Genomic DNA, 19,836 nt, shown 5'->3' on the forward strand with positions numbered 1-19,836 from the left:
GAGATCAGGAGTCGCAGACTCCACCAACAGACCCAGCCCGCCCCCCCAAAAAAAAAAAAAAAAAAAAAAAAAAAAATTTTTTTTTTTTTTTTTAAGAAGAGCCTTCTGTTGGGATAAGGGCCAAGCTCCTCAGCCCTCCAGTTTGCCCTCACCTACCACAGCGGCTTCATCTTCTCTCCCTCTTACCAGTCTTGGCCCGCCTCTTCCCCCAGCTCTTCACCTCCCCACTCCTGGCATTCCTCTAGCGCCCCCTCTCCGAAGCCTGCCCCCGGCACCCCCTTCCTGCCACTGCAGCACTGAGCCCCTACGGATGCCTGTGTCCCCGCCCAAGTCCGTCCCCAGCACCAGTCTGGGAGGTCCCCGAGGAGAAAGACCAGGTCAGGGTCAGGGTCATTTCTGTGCTCAACACAAATGCAGGAAGATGGCGGTGGACAGAATGGGGGGTGCAGGCTTGCTGTGATTAGACGGTGAGCCAGCCAGTGTCCCTGAAGACTAGGGCAAGTTGGGAAAAGGGGCAGGGCCAAGTTGATCTCACCTGCTGGTCACCAGGCAATATTTCTGGAAAGAGAGATAAAGAGATGGAGGTGAGACAGGCAGGGGAGACGCTGGGGACTTCTGAGGATGGATGGACCACTGGGAATGCTAAGTGTGGGGTCAGGAAGAAACAGGAAAGCCAAAAGAAACCCAGAATTTAAAGCCAACCCTAGCCCTTTACCTCTGTGTGAGCTATAAAAACGTACTCCCTTTCCTCAAGAGACCAATTCCACTGGGTAGAAGATTGTCCAAATAAACATACAAACCTACAATGTCTATGATATGAATGGTGCCCACTTAAATTCAGTGTCCTTGTGCAGTGTCCAACCTAAACAACCATAACAGCAGTCCTGCCCCCCTCCCCCGATGTGTGACCTGGCCTTGTCCTGTCCCTCTCTGGACCTCAAAGTCCATGTCTGACAATGGGATGAGGTCTCTAGGCCCCGAACCCTGGCTGAGAAGCAGAGAGGGAAGGACATCCAGTGCTCACCATGAGGAACTCAGTCTGGGGCTTGTCGGCCACCTCCTCCAGGACCTTCTCCATCTGCCGTAGCTGCTCCAGGTAAGAGTTCAGGCTTCCCAGCTCCCGCCGCAAGGCGACCCCTGCCTCACCCCGCACTCGCTCGGCCTCACGGTCCAAGGAGCCCTCCAGTGCCGCCAGGAACACCCGCATCTTGCCCAGCTGCTCCCCGACAGCCCCCCGGAACTGACGCACCGTCTCCTGGGGGAGCAAACAGGCAAAAGCACTGGGCTGGGAGCCCCAGGCCGATGCCCAGTCCCCCGGCCCTGCTGTGCTGAGCCCCTCACCTCCACCTCCATCAGCTGATGTTCCAGCACAGCCACACTCTTCTCCTTGCGCATGCACGCCTCCTGCAGCTGCAGCTTCTGCTGCGGCAGTTGCGTCTGAGGGGGTGAGGCATAAAGAAGTGAAGGGGCCGCCCCCGCCCCCCACGTGCCGCCCTAAACCTGCGCTCTCTGGCTCAGCCTCAGTGCCGGCTCCTCCTCCAGTCAGGTGGGCATCTCACCATTCCCAGAACTCGTGTGCAGATCTCTAGGCCCTCGCCGGCCCGGTCCTGATGTCGAGAACGCCTTACCCTCCCACTGCCTAGTTAGGGAAATCCTCCCTGGCCTCCCTCCCCTGAGCCCACACCCTGGGCCGCTAGCACCCCTAGCACAGGTCTTTGTGAGGGTGACAAACAGAGGGGCACAGCGCTGACACAGCCAGCCTCTCGGGGTGAGTGTAGGATGTATGAAGAAGAAGTTCAACCTCCTCTTCTCTCTGGGCTTTACCCCATCCTTAAAAGCAGAACAATAACACAACACCCCAATCAGCCTTCCTGCCCCCCGCTAAGGGCTGTGGGGGCAGGCAATTTAATAAAAATGTCTGCTGTGTTGGGGCACCTGGCTGGTTCAGTGGGTACAGCATGTGACTCTAGATCTCCTGGTGGGGGGAAAGCTTACTTTAAAATAATATATTATCTGCTGCGTCTACCAAACAGATTTGTGGGCGGGATCCTCCCCTAGGCCTGCCAGTTTGTGAGTCCTGAAAGGCAGGTGTAGGGAAACTCCTAAGAGCCCCTGCCAAAGTCACTTTTTGCCTGGAAAGTGTATGGCCTGGAATCAGACGGTCCCAGTCCCTCCTCCATGGCTTCCAACCTCAGTTTCCTCTTTTGCAGAATGGGAACAGTCTTCCTCACTTCACCCAGGCTTGTGACAGATCTGTGGCCTCCTCCCCACTCCGCCGAAGGGAAGCTGAGAGACCTTCTAGGCTCTGTCTGCGGATGAGTCTCCGTCTTAGCGGAAGCCCCAGGATTAGCCCATGGCCCCCGTGGCCAGCCTCAGGTCATGCTCCGGCCTGCTGCAAGACAGGGCAGACCTGGTGGCTCTTAGCATAGAGTCGTCAGAGGTTCAGTGGCGACAGGGCTAAGCCATGAGGAAGAAGCGTGACACCACCCTGGTTGCGCAGGGAATACTTGACCGCGGATGAGCTCAACAAGTTCAAACTGAAGCTGGGGGCGGAGCCGCTGCGCCCAGGCTTCCAGAACATCCCGCGGGGCCTCTCCGGCAGCTAGACGCCCCACAAGCTGGTTGCCCTCTGCGGTGAGCACTTCGGCTGCGAGCCCAAGGCAGTCAGGCTGCGCGACATTGGCATGCAGGAGGAGGCAGCTCAGTTTCAAGGGGTCGCATCAGTCCCCCGCTCCCGGCAGATCCCATTCGACCACTCTTGAGTCCTGGTACATGGTCTCTGGACACAGCCCCTCTTCGTCGCCAAGGACCCAGGCATCCTGCCGCGCGCCCCAGCCTTCCTGTCTCCCTCCTCCGTCAGACCCTTCTTGGGTCCCTTCTTCAGAATTCCTGCCAGCCCCTCTCTGTGGCTTAGGGCTGGGCTGATGCGGATCCTGGCAGAATGTATCCCGCCCCATCTGTCCCCTCCAGGCTCCTGGGTCCCCTGGTGCTCTGTTGCATGTCGGGGACTCTATTCCCTCTTGGCAGGTCTCTCTCTTTGGCCCAGATTGGGAGTTCTGGGGTTACCAGCAAAGGTGAGCCTGGGTTGGGAAGGCTCCCGGGAAGAAGCTCCTGCGCTGGTCTAGAAGACCACCAGTCGGTACTGGGCAGAACTGGGCAAGGCAGGAGAGGGAGGGACGGTGAGGCTGGGTCCCTGGGGGAGTCTGGGGCCCTCGAATACCCGCCTGAGGACGGTGGTCTACTCTCTTTAGAAGTCTGGGGGCCAAGCAGAAGTGCAGTGAAAACGCTGATGTTTGTGGGCAAAGATAACCCGCAGAAGCCCACCCCGCTCATCATTCGCAAGAAGACGACGGCAGCTTCCCTGCCGGGGCTAAGGACCGCTCCCTGCCTCCAGAACCCGCCTCGTCCCCCTCCCGCACCTGTCGTTTATTCTTCCACAGCCCAGCAAATGCTTCATGGCAGACCTTCCTGGGCCTGTGTAGACACATACTCTCCTGTCACTACATGCGTGTGATTTGCCACACGTCTGACACGGACGAGCCAGTGTGTGTATGTGTGTGTGCGCGCGTCTCTATTTGCTAATGTCTTGGTATCTTTTCTGGGCACCCGTGGGAATCGCAAACCTTGGGGTGCGCACAACTGTGTGTGGGCTCAGTACGCAAGCGTTCAAGACTTCCAGCTCCATCGAGAAAAACAGCCCGGATTTAGGTCTCGGTGCCAACCCGGGCCCGCGCACAGAGGTGGGTTTCCCAGGCCTGCCTTGCCCTCGCCGCCGGATGTAGTGACCCTCGGGCCCGCGCAAGTTCTGCAGCTCCGGGGAGAACGTGGGCCTCCGCGAAGCGGGCCCGCGGCCCCGGCCAACACCGCCCCCCGGCCGCCCGCCCCAAGCCCCGCCCCCAAGCCCCGCCCCGCTAGTCCTATCTGCCCCGCCTACGCCCGCGGAAGGGGCGGCGCTCGCGGGCCGCAGACACGTGTTCTCCTCCCTGCTCAGCCAAGTCCGCCGTGTGGCGGCTGCCCCTGCATCTCTGGGCGCGCTCCAGCCGCTAAGCCCGGGAAATCTAGGTTTCCGGCCGCAGCCCTTCCCCAGGGCCCGCCCCTGAGTGCCTCTTCCAGGCTCCCTTCTCCGCCTGCAGCTCGTCAGCCCCCATTCCCTAGCGGCCTCGCCCCGCCCCGCGTCCCCCGCCACTCCAGGCGCCCCCGGCCCCGAAGCTCAGAATCCAGGTCAATGCGGCGACCTCCAGATCGGCCAGACCCCGCTCCAGCCAACAACCCCGTCCCACCCCGGTCCCCCCGCCGCCGAAGGCCGCCCGATCCCCGCACCTTGAGGCGCGCATGGGCTTCGGCGGCGGGCAGCAAGCGGTGGCCGCGGTGCGAACCGAGCGAGGCGCACACGCCGCACACGAGCGCTCGGTCCTGCTCGCAGTAGATGCTGAGCGGGTCGAGGTGCTCCTGGCAGTGGCCCTGCGGCACCTGCGCCAGCCCCTCCACCAGGCGCGCCAGCTGCAGGTTGGTGCTGAGCGCCTGCGGCCGCGTGAGTGCCTGGCAGCTCGGGCAGGGCACCGTGCCGTCCGCCGCCGGCTCCCCAGCCACGCGGCTCAGGCAGGCGCGGCAGAAGCTGTGGCCGCACTCGGCCGTCACGGGCGCGTCGAACAGCTGCAGGCAGAGCGGGCAGGACAGCTCCTGGTGCAGGAGGCCCGGCGCAGCCGACATGACGGACCTGGGGAGAGCAGGGCTCAGTCAGGGAGGCTCAGCGGATGCGCGAACCAGGCCCGGCCCCAGACCCAGACAGGGAGGATCCCCAGCCTATAAAGACCTCACGTCTCCTACAGAAAAGGACTCTGGTTCTGGCCAGCGGGGAAGGGGGACTCGGTTTTGAGCCCAAAAGCAGTCTCAGTTGCATTTCTCAGCCCCAGCCCCCAAAACAGCCACTAACAGGGACCTTGTCTCAATCCCAGGTCCTAAACAGGAGTCCAGGTTGCAGTCCTTCCCCTGTCTTAGGCCCAGGCCTCAGCCCCGGCCCCAAATTCCGCAGAGCCCCCACCCCCTACCTTCCTACCTCTCCGGGATCCCCAGGCCTCCCCTCCCCCATATCTCCAGGCCCACAAGACCCACAGGACTCACAGGTCTGGATGGAGATCTTGGGGGAAAAGAGACTCCCAGGAGGCCCACTCAAGGTCAGGCCTAACCTTAGGTGGGTGTCAGAGCTGTGTCTGGAGACAGGCAAAGGGCAAGCAGCAAGCTCAGAGCAAGGACAGGGGACCCACAGGCACAGCTGGGAGCCGACACCACGGGTGAGGGCACACAGTGAGTCGCAGACAGACCCTCCCAGACTGAGTCTTGGCCCCAGGACTATATTTAGTTGTCCTGCCCACCCCCTTCCATCACTTCTGGAAACCTTTCTAAAAGTGAGGACTGAGCTGTCAGCGGGCAAGCATCACATGTCAAGGCCACCTGTCCTGGTCCATCCACTGGCCCCTCCCTGGCTCAGCCTGGAGCCAGAAATTACAAAAGCAGGGAGACGGGGCCTCTCATACCACAGAAAAGACAGAAACACGTTTGGGAGGAGTCTCTCCTTTCTCCCCACCCCTCCCATTCCACACTCTCCAGCCTCCCCTGTCCCTGCCTGTGGCCCTCCCCAGTTTGTCACCCACTTATTCCCCAAGTTTATGGCTCTCCAAGATCACAGCGACCGTATTAGCTCCATCTGCAGGAGGACAGGACCTCAGACTACCCTGAAAGGTTTTCTTCCTCCAGAGTCGAGGGGAAGGTCTTTTCCCTGCTGGCCTCTCCAGTGCCCAGCACAGGCCCTGGGGCAAAGTGGGCCTCCCTAAGTGCTTGGGAAATGACTGATAGAGGGACAGTTGAATAAATGGAAGAACTGAATCCACAAGCCTGCAGCCCAGAAGTTGATTCTGCCCTGAGAGCTTTGGGCTTTTACATGCTTAGCCTTCAAAACTCAGTTTAAATTGCATTCAGAATGAAAACCAAAGTCCTCACTGTGGCCTACAAAGCCCTACTGAAGGGGACCTCATTCTCCTCTCACCCCTCCCCACCTGCTCACTCCAGCCTTGGCCTTTGGGCTTGCTGGCCCCTCGGCCTGGAACACTCTTTCGGACATGGTTTCCATCCTACTCTCAGTGCGGCTTTTCCTAATTCCCCGATTTTAAATCTCATATCTCCCTCCCGCTGCTCTGTTTTTCCCTATAACATTTATTACCATCTGACAAGCAATATTTTACTTATTGGTTTTTTTGACCGATTCCTCCTACCAGAATATAAATTTTGTACCCTGCTTGTCTCCAATTTAGAGTAAAGCATGTGCACACTGCAGGTGCTCAATAAATACTCAGTGAATGAATAAACACACAAATTCACTGGATCCTTCTCTTTTGGCCTCTCAGCCACACTTTCTCTCAGCCTTTCCCTGGATTTGTCCAGTCTTAATCTGAGTTTCTGCTTACGTTTCAGTTTTATCTCCCCCTTTGGACTCTCTTTTTGCCTCTCTCTTGGGTTTTTAATGTTCATTTTTATTAATTTTATCCCAAATGTGCACATGAGGTGTTCTGGATCAGAGACAGACTCATTAAATCTCTCCCAGGAAATAGTAAATGTCTGGCTCCCTGTGCCCTAGGATGATGGGATGAGAGCCAAGTTAACTGGCCCATGATGGTAGCCAGACACCCTAGAGAGGAGCAACAAGGAAGAATTCCTTTCCCTGATTATCAAGGAGGAGAAAGCAACTGCCCCTCTCCCCTGCTTAAAGATCTTCTTACTCCAACTCTTCGGCAAGTAAATAAATCTCCCCAGGAGCCAGATAGCTCCCTACACATCTCAGCTCAAGTCTTTGGTTTTATTGTTTTTATTTTTTTTTAATTTCACAAATATATTTTATTTAACCAAGTGTAACCAAAATATTATCATTTGACATGTAACCAATATGAAAATTATTAATGTGGGGCATCTGACTGGCTCAGTTGGTAGACCATGCAACTCTTGATCTCGGGGTCATGAATTCAAGCCCCATGTTGGGCGTAGAGCTTACTTAAATTATTAACAAAATATTTTGCATTCTTCCTTTCATACTAAGTCTTTGAAAGCAGGTGTGTATATTACACTGAGGGCACATCTCATTTCAGACACCTCATTTCAAGTGCTCAAGAGCCACGTGTTTATAGTAGCTATCAAATGGGACAGCACAGCTCTATAATCTCCATGATCTTCTAACAGATTACTATTAAAGATTGTCTTATTAAGCCTTGTTGATTAAATATAGATTTGCTCTCATGTGCTTGATCAAAATCCTAGGCAAATGCAGAATTTGGGGGGGTGGAAGAACTCAGTTATTTTAAGCAGAGTATTCTTGTATTTATATACAAAAGTTATATTTAGGAACTGAACCTCCCATTTGTTTTTTTTCTGGTACCTTCTCCAACCCTCCCTCCCAACCCATGCTTGCTTTTTGTTTTGTTTTGGTTTGCTTTGCTTTGGTTTGTTGTTGTTGTTGTTGTTGTTAACATATAATGTATTGTTTCAGGGGTACAGGTCTGTGATTCATCAGTCTTACACAACACACAGCACTCACCACAACACATACCCTCCCCATGTCCATCACCCAGCCACCCCATCCCTCCCACCCCCTCCCACCCCATGTCCATCACCCAGCCACCCCATCCCTCCCACCCCCTCCCATTCCTTTTAATAATTTGTTAAATCCCAAAGCAGCATCTAGATAAACAATGACTTGCATCTCAAAAACATAAGTAAACCCTAAATATTACAAATCTTTGGACTTGTCTCCAAGTTCTGTGGCTCATTTCTTCTAAAACACTTGAAGCTCTTCCATGTTGCATGCTGGCCCACTTAGGAAGCTACCCCAGGGTTCCTGGCACCTTTGGGCTTAACCTAGGAACCTTGTACAGGCTATCATCATTTAGGCCTCTCAGGAAGAGATAAGTTTTATTATTCTTTTGGATCAGAGCAATTGACTACACAAATGACTACAGTATTGAAAAGTCTCAGGAAGGGGCGCCTGGGTGGCTCAGTCATTAAGCGTCTGCCTTTGGCTCAGGTCATGATCCCAGGGTCCTGGGATCGAGCCCCACATCGGGCTCCCTGCTCCACGGGAAGCCTGCTTCTCCCTCCCACTCCCCCTGCTTGTGTTCCCTCTCTTGCTGTGTCTCTCTCTGTCAAATAAATAAAATCTGTAAAAAAAAAAAAAAAAAAGAAAGAAAGAAAAGTCTCAGGAAGCTACTAAGGCTTTTTACCAGAACCCTGAGAAACCCAGGGAAGTTTGATTTCCCCAAAGAGGAGGGGGTGAGGATGAGAGCATATCTGGAGCTGGTCTCTGAAACCACAAACCACTTTACTTCCACTCAAAAAGTCGATATCCTGAATGTCGATCTCACCTGGAGTTTCCATCACTGCCAGGCTGAGGCTGAAGATTTTGGTCAATAGGAGTGGGTGCGCAGGACAAGGAGGTGACAGTCAACTCAATCTCTCTCTGTGGATGGGCCAGATCTGACCTCTGACCCATGGGAGGGACATTGATTGTCTACAGCAGGTTGGAGGGAACATATCTGGAGGAGGAAGTAAGGACTTGTGATGCTAACCCTACGATAAGATGGAGCTCTGTGAAGTCCCTGCAGCCAGAGCTCAGAGGGAGCAGATTCTGGCTTGTCCTAAGGGAGAGCTTCCCAATGGCTGAAGTCATAAATGCCATGGAAGGTGAGAGCTCTTGTATTGGATAAATGCAGAAAGAAGGCAGAAATCCTCCAATCAGGGCCACAGCAAAAGCAGGTCCTGAATGCTGATGTCACAGACTCGTGTTGGGTACGCCCAGGAAGATCACCTACCTCTCTGGACTCCAGCATCTTCAGCTACAACATGAGGATAAGTAGGATAACAATACCATCCCTGTCAGGTTGATATGAGGATTAAACTAGATATTATACTAAATAAACACCAGGGACAGTGTGTTGGCACCCAGGGGCTTAGGAGGCAGTGACTGCCACCACCAGGCTCAAATCTTGACTCTGCTCTTTCCTCATGTGACTTTGGGCAAGTCACTTAACCTGATTTTCTTATTTGTAAAATGGGAATCATGTAAGGATTTTTATTAAGACTCTTAGATTGGGGGGCGCCTGGGTGGCTCAGTTGGTTAAGGGTCTGCCTTCAGCTCAGGTCATGATCCCAGGGTCCTGGGATCGAGCCCTGCATTAAGGTCCTTGCTCAGTGGGGAGCCTGCTTCTCCCTCTCTCTCTGCCTGCCACTCCCCCGCTTGTGCTCTCTCTCTCTGTCAAATAAATAAATAAAATATTAAAAAGAAAAAAAAAAAAGACTCTTGGATTGGGGCACCGTGGTGGCTCAGTTGGTTGAGCGTTCAACTCTTGGTTTCAGCTCAGGTCATGATCTCAGGGTCATGAAACCAAGCCCCGCATCGGGCTGTGCTCTCAGGGAGGAGTCTGCTGAAGATTTTCTCTCCATCTCCTTCTGCCCCTCCACAAACCCCCGCCCCCGCTCACTCACGCACTCTCTCTCAAATAAATAAATAAATCTTAAAAAAAAAAAACAGATTCTTGGATTGTTATGAAGATTCAACAAGCTAATTCATATAAAACTCTTAGAACAATGCCAAGTCCATAGGAAATGTTCAATAAATGTTGGCTATTGATATTATTACAATTATTATTACTAAGTATTCCAAGGAATCCTCCCTATAACCCTGTAAAGTCAATAACATCATCCCTACTTCAGAGACTGGAAAACTAAGGCTCAGAAACTTTAACAATGACAAAATCACCCATAATATGCCAGGCCTGTTCCAAGCATTTCACCATTCTTAATCCATTTATAACCTTATAACCTCATAACCTCATTTATAACCTGTAACAACCCAACATTGTCCCTATTTTACAAGGAGGCCATGAGGAATGAGATTAAGTGGCTTGCCCAATGTTCTGACAATCTATGGTCTTGGCTGCAGAAGAAGCAATCTGGTTCCAGTGATCAAGGGTTACTTTGGTTGGGTGGGGAGAATCACACCCAGGAGGCATCTTACCACCACCAATAGCTCTGGCTCTAGTCCAGGGGCAAAGGTGGGCCTGAGGTAAGACCTGAAGTTTCTTCCCTTGCCAGGGATCAAAGTTCGGAGCTCTGAGCACTCCCCCCAGAAAAGGAGGTATTGAGGGAGAAGGGATTATCATGGCTTCCCGGAGAGCTGCCCAAAGCTCCTATTCCCCACCTCCTCAGATGGAAATCACCCTGGCAGTGTCCAGGAACAAGTAGGTTCTGCCTCTACCTCCCTGGGGACTTTGGCCAAGTCATTGCCCTTCTCGGGGTCCTGATTCCCTACAGGCTGATGAGGTGAGCACATTCATGTTACAGAATGCAGACCCCAGGGAGGGGCTGTGACCTCCCTAAGTCACACAGCTAAGAGGATCTGGGAATCGAATCTGAGTGGGTCTGACACCACTCATCTCCTGCTTTTCCCACTATTCCACAATCTTCTGAATGCAAGTTCTAGAGCTTTCTGCAAAGAGGAGGAAGTTAGCGTTAACATTACTACTATCGTAACATCTAGCTTCCTAAGATGTTTGTGGACAGTCTGGAGGAGGCATAAATTTCCATATACATAATCTCTTCAAGCCATTTGTCAATTTTTAAGGAAAGTAGGACATTTAGGATGGTGGTTGGAATTTGGGCCTAGGGGTCAGATGGTTCAATCTGTGTTTCCTCATTTACTACCATTATTGGCTTCCAGAGTAATTTCTGAAAACCTCAGTTTTCTCCTCTGTAAGGTGGGATAAATACACACACTCACAGGGATGTCAGGAGGTTTAAATGAGATTATGCATGTTAACTGCTTAGCAGTGCCTAGAACATAGTAGATTTTAGAGAATGGAAGCTGTTATTACTACTATTACTGTCTCCCACCAGCACTTATCATGTGGGCGGGCGTCTAGTAGATCCTTAATACATCTATTTAGAATAAAACAGGGGCGCCTGGGTGGCTCAGTCCATTAAGCCTCTGACTCTTGATTTCGGCTCAGGCCATGATCTCAGGATGGTGAGATCGAGCCCCGTGTCAGGCTCCACGATGGGCATGGAGCCTGCTTAAGACTCTTTCTTTCCAGGGGCGCCTAGATGGCTCAGTCATTAAACATCTGCCTTCAGCTCAGGTCATGATCCCAGGGTCCTGGGATTGAGCCCCGCATTGAGCTCCCTGCTCGGCAGGAAGCCTGCTTCACCCTCTCCCACTCCCCCTGCTTGTGTTCCCTCTCTCACTCTGTCTCTCTCTCAAATAAATAAAATCTTTAAAAAAAAAAAAAAAAAAGACTCTCTCCCTCTCATTCTGTCCCTCTCCCCACCTCACTCACATGCTCTCTCTCTCTCTAAAAAATTAACTTTTAAAAAATAGAATAGGGCGCCTGGGTGGCTCAGTCGGTTGAGCGACTGCCTTCAGCTCAGGTCATGATCCTGGAGTCCCGGGATCGAGTCCCACATCGGGCTCCCTGCTCAGTGGGGAGTCTGCTTCTCCCTCTGACCCTCCTCCCTCTCGTGCTCTCTGTCTCTCATTCTCTCTCTCGCAAATAAATAAATAAAAATCTTTAAAAAAAAAAAAATAGAATAAAATAGATTCTCCAAAACCTATGTTCCCTTCTGGGTTCAGAGTCTACAATATGCTCATAGAGCACATCCACCTGCCAAAAAGTGTCACTTGTTCTAACTGAGGTGAATCCTAAAACCACCGGCTGGTGAGGCTTCCGGTTCCATGAAAGGAATAGCTGTTCTCCCGTCCCTTGTCCCTTGCCTCCCTATGACATCACACCAAAGGGCCAGCACGCGCTCTGAGGTGTCGTATGAAAATCACAGCCTGGATCTTCCGTGTCCCGGTCTGAATATGTGTGAGCAGAAATGTGACTGGGGTTGGATGCCAGGGACAAGCGGGGCCCAGAAGGGTCCTGGGTGGTGACATGCAGGAACAAGGGAAGGGCACATGACCCTTGTGCCATGTCACATATCTTCAGCCCCATTGCCCCCAGGAAGCCAGCTGGAAGGAGAAGCCCACCTTCTCCTCCTAGGGATGACACACATTCTCCCAGGCACAATTTCCCACAGTCCCACGGGTTCCATTGAAATATGTTACATTGAGTTTACTTAAAGCCAAGGCCATCCCATCCAAACAAGGGCTCAAGAGATACAGAAATATGGCCATGTGGCTAGGGGTCCCTGCTCTATGTGGGGGTTGAGTCAGGCAATCATTTTTAAAATTCCATGACTCGGGGCGCCTGGGTGGCTCAGTCGGTTAAGCGACTGCCTTCGGCTCAGGTCATGATCCTGGAGTCCCGGGATCGAGTCCCGCATCAGGCTCCCTGCTCGGCAGGGAGTCTGCTTCCCCCTCTGACCCTCCTCCCTCTCATGCTCTCTGTCTCTCATTCTCTCTCTCTCAAATAAATAAAAATAAAATCTTTAAAAAAAAAATAAAAAAATAAAATAAAATAAAATTCCATGACTCAAAAACCCAAAGCATTGGGGCACCTGGGTGGCTCAGTCGGTTAAGCATCTAACTCTTGGTTTCGGCTCAGCTCATGATCTCAGGATCATGGATGGAGCACCACATGAGCTTGAGTCTGCTTGAGATTCTTTCCCCCGTCTCTCCCTCTGCTCCTCCCCTCACCCCTGCTCATGCACACTCACTCTCTCCCTCTAAAATAAATAAATTTTTTTTTAAGATTTTATGTATTTATTTGACAGAGAGACACAGCGAGAGAGGGAACACAAGCAGGGGGAATGGGAGAGGGAGAAGCGGGCTTCCCGCGGAGCAAGGAGCCCGATGTGGGGCTTGATCCCAGGACTCTGGGATCATGACCCGAGCTGAAGGCAGACACCCAACGACTGAGCCACCCAGGCGCCCCTAAAATCTTTTTGTTTAAAAAAAGCATGTAAGATTCTACCAATGTGAAAAGAGCAGGTTTTTATGATTCTAGATTCTAGGATTCTTTTGTCATTCCATAAAGGCTTATAATGGCTGGAGTTATGCCAAGCCCTGTGGTGGGTGCTGTGGATCACAGAAGGTCCTCAAGGAGCTCTCAGTCTGGTGGGAAAACAGAGTGAACAGACACACTGTATGATAAAGGCATCGTAAAGGCATCCTGCAGACGTGTGAAGGAATAATTCATTTTGCACAGAGGACAGAAAAGTCAACAGGGAAGAGCAGACAGAAGACAAATTCAGAATCCAGACAGACAAGCTATATGATCCCCTCAGCTATATGACCTTCGGCAAGTCCCTCAACCTCTCTGAGCCTCAGTCTTCTCGTTGGTAAAATAGGGCTACTAGACCCTGTCCCCCAGGGATTGTTGTCAGGCTTTGAAATAATGCATGTAAAAGATCACAGCCTAAAGAGGGGGCTCAAATTTTTATTATTTCTTCGAAAGAGTGACTCCTGATGGATGTTGGGACAAGCAGTAACTCATCAAGGCAACCAGAAGGGACTTTAAAGAGGCCAAGCAGAGAGCAGGTGCCACTTGTGGAGAGAAGTCCAGAGGCCAACACTGTCGAAGGTGAGCTGAGGAGGTTGGCAAGGATCTTGAAGACCAAGCCAAGGAGCTTGGACTTGACTCTGAGGGCACTGGAGAGTCATAGGTTTCCGAGCAGGGAAGGGGTAAGATCAATGTGTGGGCTAGGAAGCTGTAGCCTTTTGGCCACAGTGTACAAAATGAGTCGGAGATTGTAAAAGGATAAAGACCAGGGAAGAGGCACAATAATAAACAGCCATGAGCCAAGGAACACTGGTTATTGGACCACAGGTGCCACCCATGGTGGGGATGTTGGCACATAATATACCTAGATCATGTGAGGCAACATGCACAGGGATGGGGAGTGAGCCCCGCTACTACCCTTGCTGGAAGCTCTTGAATACAACATGCTGCAGGTAACACAGCCTCATTTATTCCTTCATTTAGCAAATCTTCACTGAGCACCTCCTAGGGATCAAGCACTGTCTTGATGCCGGGGATTCAGCAATGAACAAGACACACAAGGTCCCTGCCTTCACCGAGCTCACAGCTGGGTGACGGATGTTCAACAAATGAATAAATAAATGTGTATGTCAGGATCACATCAGTAAAAGCAATGGTGATTGTTACAACCCAGCTGAAATGGAAAAATGAAGGATTCCCAATAACCACCTAGGAAGGAGAGCCCAGATTCAAGCTAGACACTGGACAGCTTCAAGCCCACAGTCTTCCAGCTCCTGGCAGCTGCCTCTGGTATCCTCCGTTGAACAAGGTGCCTTCGTTGTTGTTGTTGTTGTTTTTAATTTAGATTCTAGTTAGTTGACATATAGTTCAATATTGGTTTCAGGAGTAGAGTTCAGTGGTTCATCATTTACATATGATGCCCAGTGCTCATCATAACATATGCCCCCCTTAATACCCATCTCCCTCCATCAACCCTCAGTTTGTTCTCTATAGTTAAGAGTCGCTCATGATTCGTTTCCCACAAGGCCCCTTCATTCATTACTGGTTCCACAAAGATTTCTTGAACCACCACCATAGGCCAAGCACTGTTCTGGATGCTGTGGATGCAACAATGATCGGACAGGCATGACTTACAGACTGGCAGGGAAGACTGATGCTAAACAAATCCATATAGTTACAATTCAGTCACAATTGCTCTGAAAGCAGGTGTTATGAACTAGTCTGGGAGGGATCCTAAACCTGGTTGGCCAGAGGAAGTGACATTTAACTGGAAACCTAAAGTCTCAAGAATTGACCAGGCAAAGAGTGAGGGAAGAAATTTCCAGATCAAGGGAACACGTTGAAAGGTTAGAGAGGGGCGCCTGTGTGGCTCAGTCGGTTAAGCGTCTACCTTCAGCTGGGGTCATGACCCCAGGGTCTTGGGATTGAGTCCCTTATCAGGCTCCCTGCTCAGCGGGGAGTCTGCTTCTCCCTCTGCCAGTCCCCCACTCATGCTCTCTCTCTCTCTGAAATAAAACCTTTAAAAAACAAAACCAAAAAAAAAAAAAGAAGAAGCCTTGGAGAAGCAAAGGAGTGTGGCACATTTGAGGAACTGAGAGGCCAGTGTGGTTGAAACTCAGAGACAGAGGGAGAACAGGGTGTGGCACAAGACAAGGCTGGTGAGGTCCACGGGGGCCAGACCAGCAGGGCCTTCCCAGACATGTTAAAGTCAAGTTAAGGATTCTGGGCACAGCTTGGGCTCCAATGCCTACTCATGCCACCTTTCACTTGCTCTTCTAGATCAAGCCCCCTGGGCCCAGGGTGACCCTGCACCCATGACTTTCCCTCCATCGAGAAGTTTCTCAACCGTTCATTACAAGTGTCTCATCACCACTTCCCCAGAAATTCAGCTCCTGGGACCAAATCCTGGCTGTCCCAGGAAGTATCTGGCAAGGTTTCAGATGCCATCAGGTAGCCCATGTTACGATGGAATATTTACTAAGTGGGTAAGTGTTATGATCCCATTTTACAGATAAGTTAACAGGCACAGAGAAAGTACACAACTTTTTTTTTTTTAAGGTTTTGAGAGAGAGAGCATGAGCAGGAGTGAGGAGCGGAGGGAGAGGGATAAGCAGATTCCTTGCTGAGCAGGGAGCCTGATGCGGGGCTCGATCCCAGGACCCTGGGATCATGACCTGAGCTGAAGGCAGACCCTTAACCAACTGAGCCACCCAGGTGCCCCTCTACCTTTTTACATCTTTTCTTCTCTGTGCGTGCAACTTGGTAAGCTACATGGTTCTGGTTGTTAGGATTCTAAGATTCTAAGATTCTATGACATGTGAGAGTGGACGCTAAGATTCAGGGAAATGTGGACATTTTAGTGTTCTAGAATTTCAAGATTCTAAACCTTGGCACTTTCAATAAACCAGGTTCTGGTCTGTGCTAGTTACTGCAAGCCTGGAGATGGAGGCACTACCCCATGAGCCCCTCTGCCATCTCCCGGGTCCCACCTCACACATCAGCTGGAGGATGCAATCCCGGCGCCCCCTGATGGCCAGGTTAGTGAGCCTGGAGACCTTGGTGGGTGGGAACCAATGGGGTAGTCGGGGCGCCCTATGCCACCCGGCAATGAGCTGGGGCGAAGGCGGGAATCGGGAGAAGGCGGGGAGTTCCAGGTCCCGCCCCGGAGCAGACTTCCTGGTCTGCAGACATCCCGGGTGAGCACCAGCGGCAGAGCCATGGGGTGCACTCGCGACGCCATCCTGGACGCGCTGGAGAACCTGACTGCAGACGAGTTCAAGAAGTTCAAGCTGAAGCTACTTTCAGTGCCGCTGCGCGAAGGCTATGGGCGCATCCCGCGGGGGACACTGATGGCCATGGACGCCATGGACCTCACAGACAAGCTCGTCTCTTTCTATCTGGAAGAGTACAGCGCAGAGCTCACCGCGCTCGTGCTGCGTGAGATTGGCATGCAGGAGACAGCGGAGCAGCTGCAGGAGATGATGTGCAAAGGTGAGCACACCCGCTCCACGCTCTGCAAGGGCCCAGATCGCTGGGCCTCCGATGTCCCCTCCCCACACCAGCCCCCACCCCAACGTTTGCCCCTTGGGCTCTTTTGCTTTCAGTTCCTCCTACCCTCTAAAATTACAAATGCTCCTCCTGCTGGGAAGGGTTTCCTGTGCTTGGCCCTGAACTTGGCTTCCGGACCAAGGGGCCCCTGCCCCAGAGAGACTGGAGATATGGTAATGGAAGGGAAGGGGACCACTTGACTGATTCCCTTATAGGCCCCGCTCCAGGGCCTGCTGGGATCCAGGATCACCAGACTGCAATCAAGCCAGGTGAGGCCTTCACTCCCAACCTCTCTGGCCACACCCCAGCACACCCCAGCACAGCCTGGAGCTGTGTCCCCAGCCAGCAACACTGGGAAAGCAAGAGTGGGCCTACCCTTCCTACCCACCCACACACCATGGGCCACACCTGAGGGGCACCTGCTGAGATCCAGGCTTCTTAAGAGATGGCAGCCAAGCCAAGTGAGGCCTTCGCTGCCAACCTCTCAGCCACACCCCACGACACCCCTGCACAGCCTGGAGCTGTGTCCCACAGCCAGGAACAAAGGGAGCAAGGTTGGGCCTACCCTTCGCACCCACACACGTACCCCTTGGGGCACACCTGGTTGGGCGGGGGGGGCTGGTGGGAGGGAGAGAGAAACAAAGTTATACTCATCCCACTGTATCTGTAGTGCGGGTGGGCTGCCCACCTTGAGCCCCACCCCTTAGGGTTACAGAGCAATTTCTGAAGAAAGCAGAGCTCAGGGGGAACAGACCCCAGTATCCACCCCGGGAACTGGCTCAGCTGCTCGCCTCCATTCTGCCCGCAGCACCGCACTTTGTGGACCGGCACCGGGCAGCCCTCATCACGCGTGTCACAGACGTGGATGGGGTGCTGGACGCCCTGTATGGTACGGTCCTGTCAGAGGAGCAGTACGGGGCAGTGCGGGCCGAGTCCACCAACCCAATGAAGATGAGGAAGCTCCTCAGCTTTGCTCCAGCCTGGAACAAGACCTGCAAAGATCTGCTCTTCCAGGCCCTGAAGAACACGCACCCCTACCTGGTGGTCGACCTGGAGAAAAGCTGAGGTGTCTTCCCCAGCAGCAGTCCCACATAGAATCCCTGGCAGTTCAGCCAACTAACCCCAAATCTGATCTCTTTTTATACTCAATATATGAAAAGCCAACTTGTACTTGTGTGTTTTTCCTACTTCCAGCCTGGAAGCACATGCAGAGCTAAGCTACAGATGTAAATGCCGCAGAGGCCAAGTAAAGCTCTACTTTACTGCCTGGTCCTAGGGCAGCAGGCTCCCCGCTTTATCCTTTCTGCCTCACAGTCACCGTGGAATATCCCCTCTCATTTACCATTTGGTAACTCCTCCAGTGCTACCCACGGTTAGCCCTGTGGTCAAGGTCGAAAACAGACGTATGTACAAAAGGTCTGGAACTGTAATGGGTCAGCTCAGAGGCATGAGACAGACGAGTCTACATAGCTTCTCTTTCACTTTTCCTTAGGGAAAAAAATGTAAAATTAGAGCACTCTTCAAGGGGAGAGACAGAGTATCCTCTAAACACAGAAGAGCACAAGCAATCAAGCAGAATTCTATCTAGGGTTCCTTCTGGCACCAGCCCAGACTTCAGCAGGCTTCATTGCTCCCTCTGCTCCCTGCCGCCCCCTACAGGAAGGGGTTATAGGTTATACTTTGCCCAGAAAACAGGCCAACGACAAAACCAAAACTTTGGGAATGAGTTCTAGGGGCCATTTCTTCTCTTGATTGAATTTTTGCCTCCAGAGGTATCATTAATATAAGTATTCTTCACCAGGAAACAGCACTTAAGGAGTGCTGTTTGCAAAGGCTGTTGGGGAACCAGGATGCTAGGATTACATCCTGCATACCCTCTGCACCCAAATTCTTTCTGGCTTTGAAGCAAGATAGGGGTAGGCAGGCAAAGCAACAAGCAGGCACAGCAGCCCAGTGTCCCACTCGTAAGGGACAGATCATCAGACGCAGGGGGTCCGGGTATGCAGGTACCTGAGTGGTTCTGTGCCACTCGGTGATACAGTAGTTCACAATGAGCAAAGCTCTGTCGACTTCACTTTGAATCTCTCACCTAGAGGACACAACTAGAAATGTAGCGTTTATGCCTCCCACACACTTCCTTAGGGGTGTACGCACAATATGCTGACAGTCTGTATAAAATGTCCCTATCCTGATCTACCGGACCACCAGAGAAAACAGGTAGTTTGCTACAAGAGGAAGCACCAAGGTAAGATATGGCCACCGTCAAGGCCACCCACTCATCACATGGGACTAACTGCTCCGAATGCTAGGTGGGACTCCAGGAGGAATGCAGAACTTTCCAAATGCAGCCATCAGCCCTACCAGCTTCCTGTAGGCTTTTTTTTTTTTAAGATTTTATTTATTTGAGAGCGAGCAAGCAGGTGCGGGAGGGGCAGAGGGAGAGGGAGAAGCAGACTCCCCACTGAGCAGGGAACCTGATGTGGGACTCGATCCCAGGACCCCGGGATCATAACCCCAGCCGAAGGCAGACACTTAACCCACTGAGCCACCCATGCACCACAGGCTCATCGTTCCTTAGCCAGCCAGCCCGTAAAATAAAATGATGCTGATCCCCATTCCATACTCAATCCTGAGATGTTAATATGTTCTTATATGTCACTTACATGCTCCACAAGGACCTTGCCATATCCAAAACTGAAGTGGTCTTCCTTTCATCATCCCTGTATCTTGACATAAAATGGTATCACCTTAACTAGAAAACAGTAAACCCTAATATGTTCCAACAAAGCACAAATTTAGTCAGTCTTGTGGACGCTAGCTCTTCCAACTAACTTCCAAGAATAACATCAAGGGTGCCTGGCTAGCTCAATCCGTGGAGCATGCGACTCCTGATCTCAGGGTTGTTGAGTTCAAACCCCATGTTGGGCGTGGAGCCTACTTAAAAAGAAAAAAAAGACTAACACTCAAGACTAATGTTGCCGATGCGTCAACCTCACTGCCGCCACCTGGCTTATGCCTAATGTCTCACCTCCAACAGGTTCTCTACCTCTAGTCTACCTTTAAGGGCTAGAGTGATCAAAACTGATCATGGAAAAGACAGCCTCACTTCTAACATTAGGACACCTAAACTCTTTCACCCTGACCTTTAAGGACTCCATCCAACCTCTGTCTTCCTTTCACATATCCCATGATCCCAGCAATATCTGCTCACACCCCATTCCCTAGAACATGCTGGTCCCTTAACTCTGGACACCTTGCAATCTGTCCTAGAGTGCCCACAGGCATGCCTTTATCTGGGCTCCAGTGG

General features: G+C 52.0%; 2 protein-coding genes across 3 annotated transcripts in view; one reads left to right on the plus strand and one right to left on the minus strand.

The window, feature by feature from the left end:
• The window catches only part of TRIM72 (tripartite motif containing 72), a 6,879-nt gene extending 2,169 nt beyond the window's left edge, over window positions 1-4,710 (minus strand). Inside the window, exons 1-4 of the mRNA XM_032431081.1 lie at window positions 4,321-4,710; window positions 1,342-1,437; window positions 1,025-1,255; window positions 536-558 (exon numbers count right to left, since the gene is read on the minus strand). Coding sequence (XP_032286972.1) covers window positions 536-558; window positions 1,025-1,255; window positions 1,342-1,437; window positions 4,321-4,710 — 740 coding nt within the window. The remainder of the gene's footprint in view (window positions 1-535; window positions 559-1,024; window positions 1,256-1,341; window positions 1,438-4,320) is intronic.
• An 11,399-nt stretch (window positions 4,711-16,109) lies between these two features.
• On the plus strand, window positions 16,110-18,898 carry LOC116648713 (apoptosis-associated speck-like protein containing a CARD). Of its 2 annotated transcripts, XM_032430880.1 has the most exons (3): window positions 16,111-16,472; window positions 16,745-16,798; window positions 17,338-18,898. In XM_032430880.1, exons 1-3 carry the CDS (start codon window positions 16,199-16,201, stop codon window positions 17,592-17,594), a joined length of 585 nt encoding a protein of 194 aa, XP_032286771.1. In that variant the 5' UTR covers window positions 16,111-16,198; the 3' UTR covers window positions 17,595-18,898. The 2 variants fall into 2 exon arrangements, with proteins under 2 accessions (XP_032286772.1, XP_032286771.1); XM_032430881.1 differs by lacking the exon at window positions 16,745-16,798 and having other exon boundaries at window positions 16,110-16,472.
• The last annotated feature ends 938 nt before the right edge of the window (window positions 18,899-19,836 follow it).

This window comes from Phoca vitulina, unplaced genomic scaffold, assembly GCF_004348235.1.
Source record: "Phoca vitulina isolate PV1807 unplaced genomic scaffold, GSC_HSeal_1.0 scaffold45, whole genome shotgun sequence".
NCBI lineage: Eukaryota > Metazoa > Chordata > Mammalia > Carnivora > Phocidae > Phoca > Phoca vitulina.

Coding starts and splice junctions, on each gene's coding strand:
- LOC116648713 (XM_032430880.1), top strand. CDS start 16,199: ATGGGGTGCACTCGCGACGCCATCCTGGACGCGCTGGAGAACCTGACT. Junction 16,473..16,744: donor GCAGGAGATGATGTGCAAAG/GTGAGCACACCC, acceptor ATTCCCTTATAG/GCCCCGCTCCAGGGCCTGCT. Junction 16,799..17,337: donor CCAGACTGCAATCAAGCCAG/GTGAGGCCTTCA, acceptor TTCTGCCCGCAG/CACCGCACTTTGTGGACCGG.